This window comes from Lampetra fluviatilis, chromosome 33 (assembly GCF_964198595.1).
Source record: "Lampetra fluviatilis chromosome 33, kcLamFluv1.1, whole genome shotgun sequence".
In the NCBI taxonomy this organism is placed as follows: Eukaryota; Metazoa; Chordata; class Hyperoartia; order Petromyzontiformes; family Petromyzontidae; genus Lampetra; species Lampetra fluviatilis.
The window spans coordinates 10,513,430-10,525,986 of NC_136307.1; the positions used below are offsets into that span (position 1 = coordinate 10,513,430).

Below are 12,557 nucleotides of genomic sequence, written 5' to 3' on the forward strand. Positions count from 1 at the left end.
GCTCTTGGAAGGGCTGCTTCGTGACGTCGTTTATTAATGGCCACCGTCTCGTTTCCATCACGTGCATTACGGCTCTTGAAACATTGAGTGTTTTTTTAGCGGATTCGGAAAAATATTGCCTCTTCTTGTTATTTTTGGTCGCCGGCCCCTGAGCTCGTCGAATCTTCGCATTGCAAAACCGTGAGATGATGGCGACGAACTTTTTGGGCGGGTCTTCGTCGAGCAGTCGCTAGATCATGGCAGACGGCGATCACGACCGTGGGGACCGCAACCGTCACGACCGCGGGACTCACCGTCAGGTGCTGGAAGAGCCAGGCCCGCATGATGTTGGTGGCCACCTTGGGGAAGATCCCCCGCTTCTTGTCCCGTTTCCTGTCCTTGTCCAGGTCGTCGTCGTCGCCCCCCTCGGAGGCCGCGCTGTTGTCGAGGCCGTCCCCTAAAGGATCGAGAGCGAGACGACAGATGAAGCGGAGCGATGACGCTTGCCTCGGGGCTGGAAGTACTCCGGTTTAACTAATTGATGCGGCGCGTGAGGCCCCAGCGCGTCTCGCCCTGAAGTCATAATTTACAAACGATGGGGGTGTGGGGGGGGGCCGCGTTTGTTAAGCGGGCATCCATTCTGGAGGGGGGGCACATCGCCTGACGTTGCCCGCTACCCATCAGAGGAGGCCGCGTGAAAGCGCAAAGCATCGCCGCCCGGCGTCGCAAGGCTTTCTGGGGCACAGCTCTCCCCCGCCCCCCCCACCGCGCCGTCAAAATCCGCGCAACGTTACTCCGAACTGTTTCGCTTTCATGGCACGAACAACAACATCCATTATGATCATGTCACGACAAGGCACACAACCGAGGGTGGCTTTTGAACCTGCACGAAGCCCGCCCCGCCTTTCACCTGCCACGGCCATTAAAGAAATATCTCCTCCCCTCTTAAAAGCCATTGCCTTTCCTCTCGCCTCGGGCAAAAACCGTGCCTTGAAAGCGTGTGCCCTGAAGGCTTGTGAATAATGTACCGAACCAAGGAGCTTCAAGCCTAGATGGACCCTGGCAGTTGTGCGATCTTCGAAGGGACCTAATCAGAGGGAATGCATATTCATCGCGGCGCACGAGCACATCCGTCGGCATCTGCTGCGGACGCCGCGCGTGCGCGCGGCTCTCTCCCAGAGTTCGCGAGCGGAGTTGCAAATCTGCGTTGGGCTTGCCGGAGGCGGGGTGGGAGGGGGGGTGATTCTGCTGAATTCAAAACTTTCACCTCTGCGCGGCAACGGTCCGGAAAAAATAACACTTTTAAGCGTGCATATTTAAGAGTTGACGATTTTGTTTTTGTTCCAACGAAAAATAGTTAACTTTACCGTACGCTCATACGGAAGGAACCTATACACCAGGGCATACTTTGACCCCGACCTCACAATGTCGGGGGCTTGTGTCACAACGTGGCCGCGTTCGATGCTAAACACGCAGTGCGTGCGTGCTTATAAACGTACAACGACTTGGCTTTCACGTGGAAGCGTGCTTTTGACGTGAGGCTACGATGAAGCAGTTTTATAATTAAGCCACGTGCGATGCGGTCGTGCTCTTGTGTTGTTGTTTTTCTTCTGATTTCTCTTTGCTTCAGTGCCGCACTTTTGTTGCCACGTTGCTTTGCTTTTGTCATGTCGGTGACCCAGGTCACGCTTGCAAATGAGACTCTCATCCTGGTCTCTCGAGCTCAACAAAACCATCATCGTATCGTCATATGCACTTGCAATGGGCATTCAATGCGATTGTTGTAAGGTCTCTTGTTGTAGGGATCCCCATTCAACATTTGCCACAATGCGACACAAATGTGTAGCAAATTGGTACTTAACATTATTTTAATATTCAGATATTTCTCTTTTCTGGATTGTAATAACTCATCGCTTATATCCATATATCACTGTTCACTATTGCAATTCAAACCTAAAATGTATTTCCGTAAAAGGAGTCAGAATAATAAAACAAAAAATTCAACAAATGATTTGGCGATATTGGCAGTGGTGCACAAACAACAAAACAAAACTCAACACGTATATTGATGTTCTCTGAAGAAGGGTCATTGTCCAAAACGTCACCTATTATACAATTTTCCTTTCAAGGCCTCAGTGTTATTAACGAATGTGCTTCGATTTATTCTAAATTATGTTCCATTTCACCATTATTAGAACACATCAGTACAGAACAGCCATCGTTGCTTACCGCCGCCTTAATGCACCAAGAATGGCTTCGTGTGGACCGGCCGTCCCTGGTCAATGCGGGGTTATAAACGAGGCATTTGCCGTTGAATCCAATGCGGTAGCTACACCGCAACCTAACCGCGGAGTCGGACCGATGACAGACAAAGTTTTGACGACAAGGTCACTGTCCGCCGCAACACCTCGGGCCGTGTCACAATATTAGCGCCGTGCTACCGATAACAACGCCGAAAATACACCGATAATAAGAGCGCGTGGGGGTAATTATCACGGCGGTGATTTGTTGCCGCATATTGGCAACCGGGGGCGCTGAATGCCTGGAAGCGAAAGCTTTATTTGGCGGCGTAGGCATGCTGCAGGAAAATCTCTCACGCGCAACCCCGGGGGGGGTGGGTGGTTGTAAAATTTAACTGACTCACCCAGGAAAGCCACACCGAGTCCAAATAATCTTTTTTTTTTTGCACGAGGGTCCTCTGCTCCACGTGAAGATGTTTGGCCAACAACAATGACACCGATTTCTGATTGGTTGCTTTTGCGCTGCTTCGGGTGAGTAGAATGTCAAGGGCTCGGAGCACTCTCGAGATCTGAGCTCTTGTTAAAAACCTGACGATGCCGTTGTGTAATGTCGAGCGAAACGATGCGGAAATTTGGAAAAAAATTGCATTATCTTATTCATCATCATCATTGCAATTTTTTTCCCGTGAAGCACAATCAATTGGCACGTTTGCCCACGTGACAACTTGATGTGCATGGCTCTGGTGGAGCGTTAGAGTTAAGAACTGACACAATACCTACACGACTTAACCTAAAATAAACCGGTTACAAATCGTAATATTGTTCGTGAAAGCCCACGTATGAGTGAACAATGTCACTGCGTGTATTTAGCTCCTCCGGGAGGAAACCAGAGAAGTCAGAGGAATCTCACGCAAAACACGGGCGCAGAACACACAAACCCCACGTGGTAAGGTGCGCGAGTCGGGAATCATATCCCGGTGCTACATGCGGCGAGGCACGAGTGTTAACACTGCGCCACCACATTGCCGCCTAAAATAGTTGCAAAACGTTAATGGTTTCGCCACAAAGTCCATCGATGTGGGCCCAGAGAGGTCTTTGCATGTATGTATGGTGAACCTCTTTCGCACCGTACGTAGACAACCGTGCTAACCCGGGGTGCGGGCGAAGGACAACAAACGAAACACAAAAAAGCGGTTGTTTTTCAATCTCGATTCAATCCTTGGGGGAAGTTAGGAGACAGCATCGTGGAGAGACCGCGTGGTGTCGGTTCCCGGGAGGTGGGGCCAAGGCTCACCCCACGCTGCCGCAGGGCAACGCCGGCAACGGGTCAGCTCCCCTCCGGTACCGCTGATTTGCACGGCCCCTTCCTCGATCCACTGCTGGATAAAGGTGGGTTACGGCCGACTCAAGAAGCGTTCTCCACATCACGCGGGACATGTCGGGCAATCGTCCGGCACGTGCAGTTTGCCACGACCGTAATTTGTATTTCCAATGGGATGTTTGGTAATTTTGGACGGACGTGCTGCGATTGGGTCATGAGGACTGCGGTTTACCAAATCCTTCGTCATACGAACGAGTGATGACGCTTTGTCAGCCTGCTGCTGGATTATGAAGGATGGATTCCTCATGGCGGTTGTTTGACCATACTTCACCAATCTGGCTGACGCGGGCTGACGCGATTCCCGGCCACGCCTAGCAACAGTGGCGTGCTACATCTGAATCGGTTCTGGGCAGCCCCCATCACCCACCTGCATCAGTCAGCTAGGCGTGGCCGGGAATCAATCTCGGCTCGTCGGGTTCGTAGCATACTGTGCTAACTACTCCGCCACCACTCCACCGCTCCCATCACTCTGGTCTGAAACCAACGTCAACAATTAAACCAACTCTCTCCCCCTCTCTCTCTCTCTCAAGAGGGAGAAGGAGAGAGGCGTTCCACGTCTGACGCGACGAGTAGAGCCATGCGTGATGAACTGACGACACTTAAATAAATCTGCATCACTCGTTGGCATGACAGCACACCTGACCGCACATTCGGCCCGCGGGCCTCGGAGCGACCGAAACGGCCGCACTGCTCCTCCGTCGACAATTAAAGGGATCATAATTACGTGCGGGAACGTAGAAGAAAAATAATTGATTTCCGAAAGGAAAAAAACCAGAGGCCCACAACGCCGCCTCCTCGTCCTCCATCAACAACAGTGGAGGCTCATTAGAGACGGAAGCGCGGGCGCGGGGACCCAGGTTTCCAGGCCGGGCTTAGATACCGCGAGGAAATGCCGCGGGGCAGGTCCACGCGACGGCTAATGGCTTCTGACGGCCGCCTGGAAACGTGGACGCGGTAACCCGCGCCACCGCCTCCGAGCCCCCCCCCCCCACCACTCCTCCAACTCCCCCCCCACCACCCCCCCGCGCACCGCTTCCCTCGCGACAGGCACGGGAAATGTCAGAGTCTCTGCCCATGGGGTCCTGGGGGCCGCGTGCCAATTAGGGGCGGCAGCGGCGCAGCAGAGACACCGCGGGTGAGGGACGGACCCCCCCCCCCCACCACCACCTACCCCGGACCGCACCGCGCGACAGTGAGGAGATCGCGGGTGGGCAACGGTGCCACACACGAACGTGCGGCTGGTGCAGTGCCGTGCCCGCCCGCCCGCCCGCGCGCTCTCTCTCTCTCATGCTCGGCGGGCTCGCGGCCCCATTTCTGAGATCTTTATGCACCCAATCACACTGTCAATTTTCTGGATGCCGCGGGGTCAGTCAGGGGAGTATTTGTAATGCGGCGATAAAAGAGCGTAAAAATCAAAAACCGCTGTATGTAGGGAACAGATTTACATAGTCACATGGGAGCCATTACCACGAGAGGGGATTCTTTCAGCACTGAACACAACAAATAAACTGCAGCGACAAAAAAAATTAATTAGCCGAAAATTAATTATGAATCCAAAGATGCCTAACCACTTGAGATCAGACAACTTGGCTAAAGTTTATTTTTATTATAATTATTATTATTTATTCACGGTTTTTTTCCCTCCCCCTCCCTCTCTCTCTGCGCCGCTATTTTAACATGAATAAGGACGCCCGGCGAGGTGGCAGCAACGCGCGGGGCCCCTGACGCCGGCGGATGGATAACGAAATGAGCGTGGGTGGATTAAGAACCGAGCGTGGGTGGATTAAGAACCGAACGTGGGTGGATAACGAATCGAGTGTGGGGGCTTGCAGGGCCTATCACGGGACGACTCCCGAATTAAAGCGGCTACTTTGCTCATGTGACGCACAAATGAGGGGGAATAACCCAGGGATGGCAACCATGCAAGACTGGGAGCATGAGAGCGATCAGCCGAGAGTGGGGCGGGGGGGGGGCACGGGGGGCAGCGATTGAGGAACATCGCCGCCACCACCGCACGAGTGTGACCAAAGTACAACGATCACACGGTGGTGGGGGCAGGTGGTGGCGGGGGTGGTGAGCGGGGGGGGGGGCCCGGGCCCGTAACAGGGACGCGCAGAGGGCACCGGCACGCCGAGTCATCGGGTCATCAGCCCTCGGGAGCGGCAACGCGATTCGACGACGACCGTGACCACGACGACGACACCGTCGAGGGATCGGCGCGCGAGCGCGGAGGCGGCCGCCCCTCGTCACGCGCGACGCGCTCACCTCGTCAAAACGGAGCGCGCGGGGGAATTCCTCGGATTTGCGGCACGACCGTCCCCGCCGCGGGCCGCTCGGGGGTTCGTGACCCTCTTTACCCCCTGGCCGTACCCCGGCCTCACAACACCGCAGGGTCCTTTCAAGGGTTTTTTTTTCCTCCTGCCGAGGATTAAACCCTCACTTTCTCCCCGTGTTTCATCCCGGCTCTTCGGGATCAAAACGGCGTTTATCGCATTCAGTCGGCGCTCAATGGGCCCAAATGTTGGGAGCAGCGGGGGTCTCCCCTTTGTCTGGGATTCCCACATTTAGCGGCGGTGGCGGTGGCGGCGGTGGCGGCCGGAGGAGGAGGAGGAGGCTGGGAGGACAGCTTTCCCATATGGTCCCCTCCGCCAGATTCCACCCTCGGTGGTACTAAAGGGGAGCACTTTACGGTGCTTCTGCGTCGCTGCCTCGTACACTAACATGTGGATTCTCTAAATGATCCATGGCTTGAAAGAGAGAACTGTTCCCATATAATCCTGGGCAATTTCTTCTTTTTTTTTACCAGCAGCTAAGCTGGGACAAAGTCGCGTTACATCACAACGTTCGGGGGGTGGGGGGGGGCGATTGCCTCCTCGTGCTAAGAGCAGCAGAGGAAGAACACGCAGAGGGCAGTAGTATTTTAAGACCTGCGTCTCTATCCGTATTTAGGTTTTTTTTGGGGGGGGGATTGTTTCACGGGCGGGAGGGAGTTTTCTTTTTCTTCTTCTATAGCGTTACATTTTGAATGCTTTCCCACCAGCGTTCTTTTCAATATCCATTGCAAAACAGTTGAAAGCAATAGGACACAGTGGATTCCACACATGCCGCGTATTCATCGGCCAGGATGGGCTCGCGAGGCGAGGCCCTGACCCATAACAAAAGGAGACAAAACCAGCGCCTGCAGATAAAAATCTAAACTGTTTGGGGGGGGGGGGGCGGGGGGGCTAGGGCAACGCACCCGCCCAGCAGCCCCACACAATGAGCCGGCTTGTAGTAACACAGCATCACGGGCCTGTCAACGGGCGGCATTCATAACACAGCGGGGACGGCGAGAGCGCGGCCGGCGTGGTGCTTGCACGCCGGCCGCGCGCGAGCCTAAATATTTGGGCCGGTTTCTTTTTTGTTACGTTTTTCAGGGAGGCGGAGAAATTCCGGCGCTTGACGGAGAAAGTCACCGTGGGGGGAAGGGGGGGAGGGTGTAAGGAGCGGACGAGCGACGCGGTTGGCACGCCGGCGAAATGCGATTCCGCCACAAAGGCGAGTTTGGATCCCAGTCGCGGGTGACGTCGGTGGCGAGTGACGGCGTGCAAAGCGCTCCTGGGTATCCCTCCTGGCACAACAGCCGGGCTGACCGCCAGTGGTGAAGTATGGACAAACGGCTCCCACGGCCGACGACATGGCTTGAGGTGGCTGTCATTGAGCGGTGGAAAGGCGACGCGCTGTACAATGATTGCTTAAGGTAATGGATCAATAGAGAAAGCAAAGTGGATGGAATCACAATATAGCATTGTTAGCCTGATTATTAAAAACCATCCGGATAAACTGTACGCACACATACAGATATTCACGTGTACGTATTGTGGAAGGGTTAGAGTGGATTTCCTCAGAAGATTTTGATATTTTACCTTTATTTATCATATTTTATCACTAACTACGTCACACGGCATTTGCACACGAGTGAACAGGGGCAGGCCCTTCCTTCACAATATATATTTTTTGTGAATGAGACAAATTATTGTAATTGCCGGGGCTATTTGTGAAGTGTGACATCTATACTATTTATCGTGAAATATACCCACTCAGTAAAATTGTATATTAAAAACCTGGCTGGCGTGATTTACCAGACGTCACTATTCCCAAATTAGTTGACTGCAACTTGTATAAATATCGCCGTATCTTACATCGTACTGTACACGAGTGTTTTGGAGTGGACTATCAGTGGCACTGGAGTCAGCGCTACGAACCTGCTAACCCGAGTTCTATTCCCGTCTGGACCGGTCACGAGCGTCCTTCAACAAATCGCACTGACCGTCGAGGTGAAGTATGGCAACAACAAAACAACCCCACGGCCAACACGGCATGAGGAGGCCTTCACCCAGCAGTGGTTTGGCAAAGCGCTGAAAATTTATCGCGCATCTCTGATTCAGCAATTTTTTTTTTCGCAGTATCAGCCGGAGAAATTATCGCCACTTATCTAACGCAGGCACACGCTGAAGGCAACCGCAACCCCTGAAAATAAAACAAACGATCCAGGGACGCGACCAAGGGGAGGGGATACCTCCCGAGCGAGTGGAGCCATGCCATCGATGCGACAGCGTAACGTAAAACTTGTAGCTGCGCCTGAGCATTGTTAACCGGGCCGCGGAGAAAGGGTGAAGTCAAGCATAATGGATGAGGACATCAAGACGGAAATGCTGATCTGCGTATTGATCAGTGATGACCGCCACGAGACGACCATACGGGGAACGCTACGGCGGCTTTGTCTCGCGCAAATTAAGTCAATTGTTCTTTTCGCCCCGGCCACGATTTACTACCCGGTTGGGCCCCCCCACAACCCACAACCCCCCCCCCACCCGACTGCAAACAAAGAGCATTGGCAGTTTTTATTTCCTTATCGTGCATAGTTTTTTAAACCGTTATTGCCATAATCGCGTCTCGAAATCCCAACGTCGAATTTTTGTCATTCGCAAGGCACACGTGACCAACAAAAAATTGCCCGCCAATGACGAAACATAAGCCAAATCGAACGTTTCCGCAAAGAGAGATTTCCTGGACCGTGCAAGTCATGCGTAAAATGTATTTAAACATTAACAAGCACCGCACGCCGCAGCGGACGCCAAGGAGGCCTCGATCGCCCCGCTCGGGGTATCCAACCCGAGCCGTCGACTCTCCGTAGCGTCCGCGGCCGTTCGTCTTTAGCCGAGCGACTGCAGCTTCAAAAGTGGCGTTTATCTCAAAAAATAACTTTACGAGCCGGGCTCCTTCACAAGTTTGTTTTTCAGTGGCCGAGCGCTCGGGTAATGTTAGCAGCAGATTTGCTCGCTCTGTCCCGCGTTAATCCTTAAGGGATCACGAGCAGGGGGGGGGGGGCGGTTGGGGGGGTGCTCCCAGCCGCTCACAGAGTTCCATTGTGCGCGCAATGGAATGCAGGAAATGGCTGAATAAAAGGGCGGACTGCTGCGATAGCCCATCCTCCCTCCCATCCTCCTCTTCTCCATTCCACTCCGTCCGCTATCTTCCTGAGCATGCCACAAAACATCTGCCCCTTTTAGCCGAATTCCACAGCACCCCACTGCTGCCATACATCCCTACCCCCCGCGCCGCCGCCACCCCCCCCCCAACCTAACCCAGACGTATTTTTCGTACAAATGTCGCCCCCAAAAAACCTTTCCCCACAAGCCCAGAACTTTACCATTCTGAATGCATCGAGAGCCCCTTGCAGGAGCCGTGAAATGCCAGAATCGGAGCTGGGGAATTACCCACCATGCCACTGCGGCAGAGCCCCATGCTTAATTAAAGAGCAAGGGCCTGGGCAGCCCCCCCCGCCCCCCACCTCTCGGCGTCAAGGCCGCATTTCGCCGGCGCGCAAACCGCGTCGCTAGTCCGCTCCTTACAGCAGCAGCTGCAAACAAACGCCACGCCCGCTCGTCCCCAGCACAAACCTACTCTCACTACGACTACCACAGACGAGGAGGAGTCAGTTGTGCAGACATCGCACCCACCCTGCCCTGCCAGCACAGAGTTAAGACACTCCTACCAGACCATCGCATGACCCCGCCACTTCCAGATCGCAGACTGGACACTGTTGCCAGACCTGTATCTGTGGGGCCGGAAACTGACCATCAACAGAAGAGTGGCCAGGGCTGAACCTCCCCCCCCACCCTGCCACCATAGCTCCTACTTGGAATATCTCCAAGTGGGAGTGGATTCTCGAACTCAAAATGTTTAAAAAGTCCCTGTGCTCACAACAGTGAAACAAGGCTGCGATGTTATACTGCGTGCGATGCAATAATCTGATTTAAGGCTTTCTTAAATGGAATTAGGAATGTAACAATGCAACGGTTTTCAAAGACGGACGGATAGCCATCTCGATGTCCGAGAAATCAGCGGGAACCCATCGGCCAATCGATTACGAACGCAGGCGAAGTCGAAACGTTTTCCCGTGAAACAAACAAGAAAAAAGATTACCGTCGGAAAACGCTAATAAATAAATATAGTCTCCACGCAGTGAAAATGTGGTCCTAATTCATCGTGGCACCCGCGTAAATCTTCACCCCCGGGTTTCCGCGGCATCCCGACGGCCGAGTTCTGCCTCCAGGAAGAGCCCCCTCTGATAATTATTGAGCCACAAAGTCAACCCCCCCGGGATGGGTTTGTCTTTTTTTTGCGATAAAACCAGAGACTTAAACAACAACAAAAAACCACCACAGCCATCTTGAAATCGTTTTCGAGTCAGCCACGAGCCGCCGGAGCCCGGGCCAAAACTTGAGTGTGACGCAGCAATCCAGCGCGCCGATGCCCGCTCGTGTTACACCGCCGCCACCGCCAACCAGAGGACGCACGAAGAGCAATTTGCTCCCTGGCTTGGGGAACGCTCGACCACCAAAGCTACCATTATACCCTCAAATAAATACCACGTGCGATTTAAATATTCTCAATCCCAGCCATAACCCGTTTTTATTGACACAAACAGTTGTGGATCGGATACTGCTGCCGCTGCGTAAGTCCTTGAGGTTTTGCGCGCTTTCTTCGCCAGTGTCTGAGTGATTTACTCCCCCCGATATGTCCCATCTCCTTTTTGCAGCCCTGAGGCAAACGCGGAAGATTCTGCATTCCTATGGCCCGCCGCGAGTCTCTCCATAGGACAACCACCGTCGACTTCCCCACGAAGTGGTGCTTCATTTATGTATCCCAGAAGGATTATGGGCCGAGCAAAACCCACAAGGCAGGAATTGAACTCTTAACCTTCCGATTGCGAGCCGCTTGCTCCACCGCTGAGCCACATGGCCAGTTCCATACAGCTCCTCTTTGACGTGTTTCCGGGTTGTATCCAGTGTCGTTCAGCATGAAGTCCGACGTCTCACTCCACGTGCCGGGAGCTTCTTCTTCCCAAAGAAGCCCCTCCGCGGTGTAACGATGCGCCGGCATCATCGACCGACATCGACGAGTCTCGAGCTCGCAATACGCGCGTTAAATTCGCATCGCACGTGTCTCCGTCTCGTCCATTCGTATACGTCGCATCCAACAATGTGGTCACGTGACTCGGGCAGCCACCAGTGGCCGCTACATATTCACCACCCATGTTCAAGTAAAGAATGTATTGCGAAATCATATCGCGGGGCCTGAGTCGCGACAACCCATTGGATTGCTGGAGCTGTGGATAACTACTCCCCAAGTTAGCGGCAGTAGGTCGTCGCTAAACCATCAATTGGGGCCAGCGGTGAAAGTGTTCCTCCAGGTGTCGCCGTGATCCATCGCCCTCGAGCCAGACCCCCCCCCCCCCCACCGGATCGGCGCGGCCTGCATCATCGAGGGCGACGATCCGTGCGCGAGCAGCACTGAGCGTGGGCTTCCCCTGGGGTGGTGGAGCCCACGCACGCGTTCCGCTTTCATTCGGGACCGAGAGTTTAGGGGTGCCACTCAAATGGCATTAGTTTAGTTTTTGTTTTTACTACATTTGACTAAATTCACGCTTGTTACCAAATTAGTCAATGGCTCGTGCATATAGATATAACGTAGCGTTTCACCCGAGTTTATGTTTTAGTGAACTGACAGGATGCATATTTTACGAGCGGCTTTGCAAACTTCATTAGAGCGAGGATTTGAGTCCATTACAAAAAAATGCATCCCTGGGGCAAAGCGATGGAAAAAGTCATTGTTTAAGTGACTCCCGTTAAATTTTAAGATGGTCGCGGTCATTATTAACTTCTGTCGAAAAAGGAAATCGTAAACTGTAGCACCGCTCCACCACTTCGTACGTTCACTTGTGAATATATAAATTATATTCAAATTAGCGGGAATGACAGCGTGCGTACGTGTGCAGATCTCGCCACGCCATGTTGGCCATGGAGGTTATTTGGGTCATACTTCACCACGCTGGTCAGTGCGGATCGGCAAAGGCAGTGAGCATAGACGCGGGGAGCATATAACGACGGTACAACAATTGATTTTCCCCTGTACACTCACACATTTCACATGAACAGTTTTCAATTTCGTGAAGCCCAATAGTCTGTATATTTAGGTGAACGCAAAACTAAAACTCTCGCGCGAGGGCGCAACCCACGACGTCTGACCGCACACGCCTCGCACACTCGGCGTATACTCCACATTCACCCCCCCCCCCCCACTTATATTAAATCACATCGTTTAAATGCCGCTGAGTGCGCGCACACGCGGTTGTTTTTTCCCCACAGCGGCCCCCGCGACGAGGGCGGACGAGCGAGGCGCCTGCCTCCGCCTCCGACGACGGCGGCGGCGCGACAAAAACACCACGGAGGGAAGAAGCGCAATGGCGCAGAACGCGTTTCTCTCTCACTGTCAACAGGAATTCTGCTACAAGTGGCTCGAAATAACACCCTTGGAGAGCCAGTTAAGCAACAGAGAGAGCCCCCCCCCCACGCCTGCAACCCCCCCTCGCCCCCGCAAGGCTGGGTGTGCGTGAGCGCGGCGCGCAACCG

At 53.6% G+C, this 12,557-nt stretch overlaps 1 protein-coding gene across 2 annotated transcripts in view; it reads right to left on the minus strand.

The window, feature by feature from the left end:
- The window catches only part of LOC144944055 (homeobox protein Meis1-like), an 85,028-nt gene that overhangs the window by 36,614 nt on the left and 35,857 nt on the right, over nt 1–12,557 (minus strand). For both annotated transcript variants that reach the window (XM_078872095.1, XM_078872094.1), the window contains exon 8: nt 294–436. In XM_078872095.1, the coding sequence (XP_078728221.1) occupies nt 294–436 (143 nt within the window). The remainder of the gene's footprint in view (nt 1–293; nt 437–12,557) is intronic.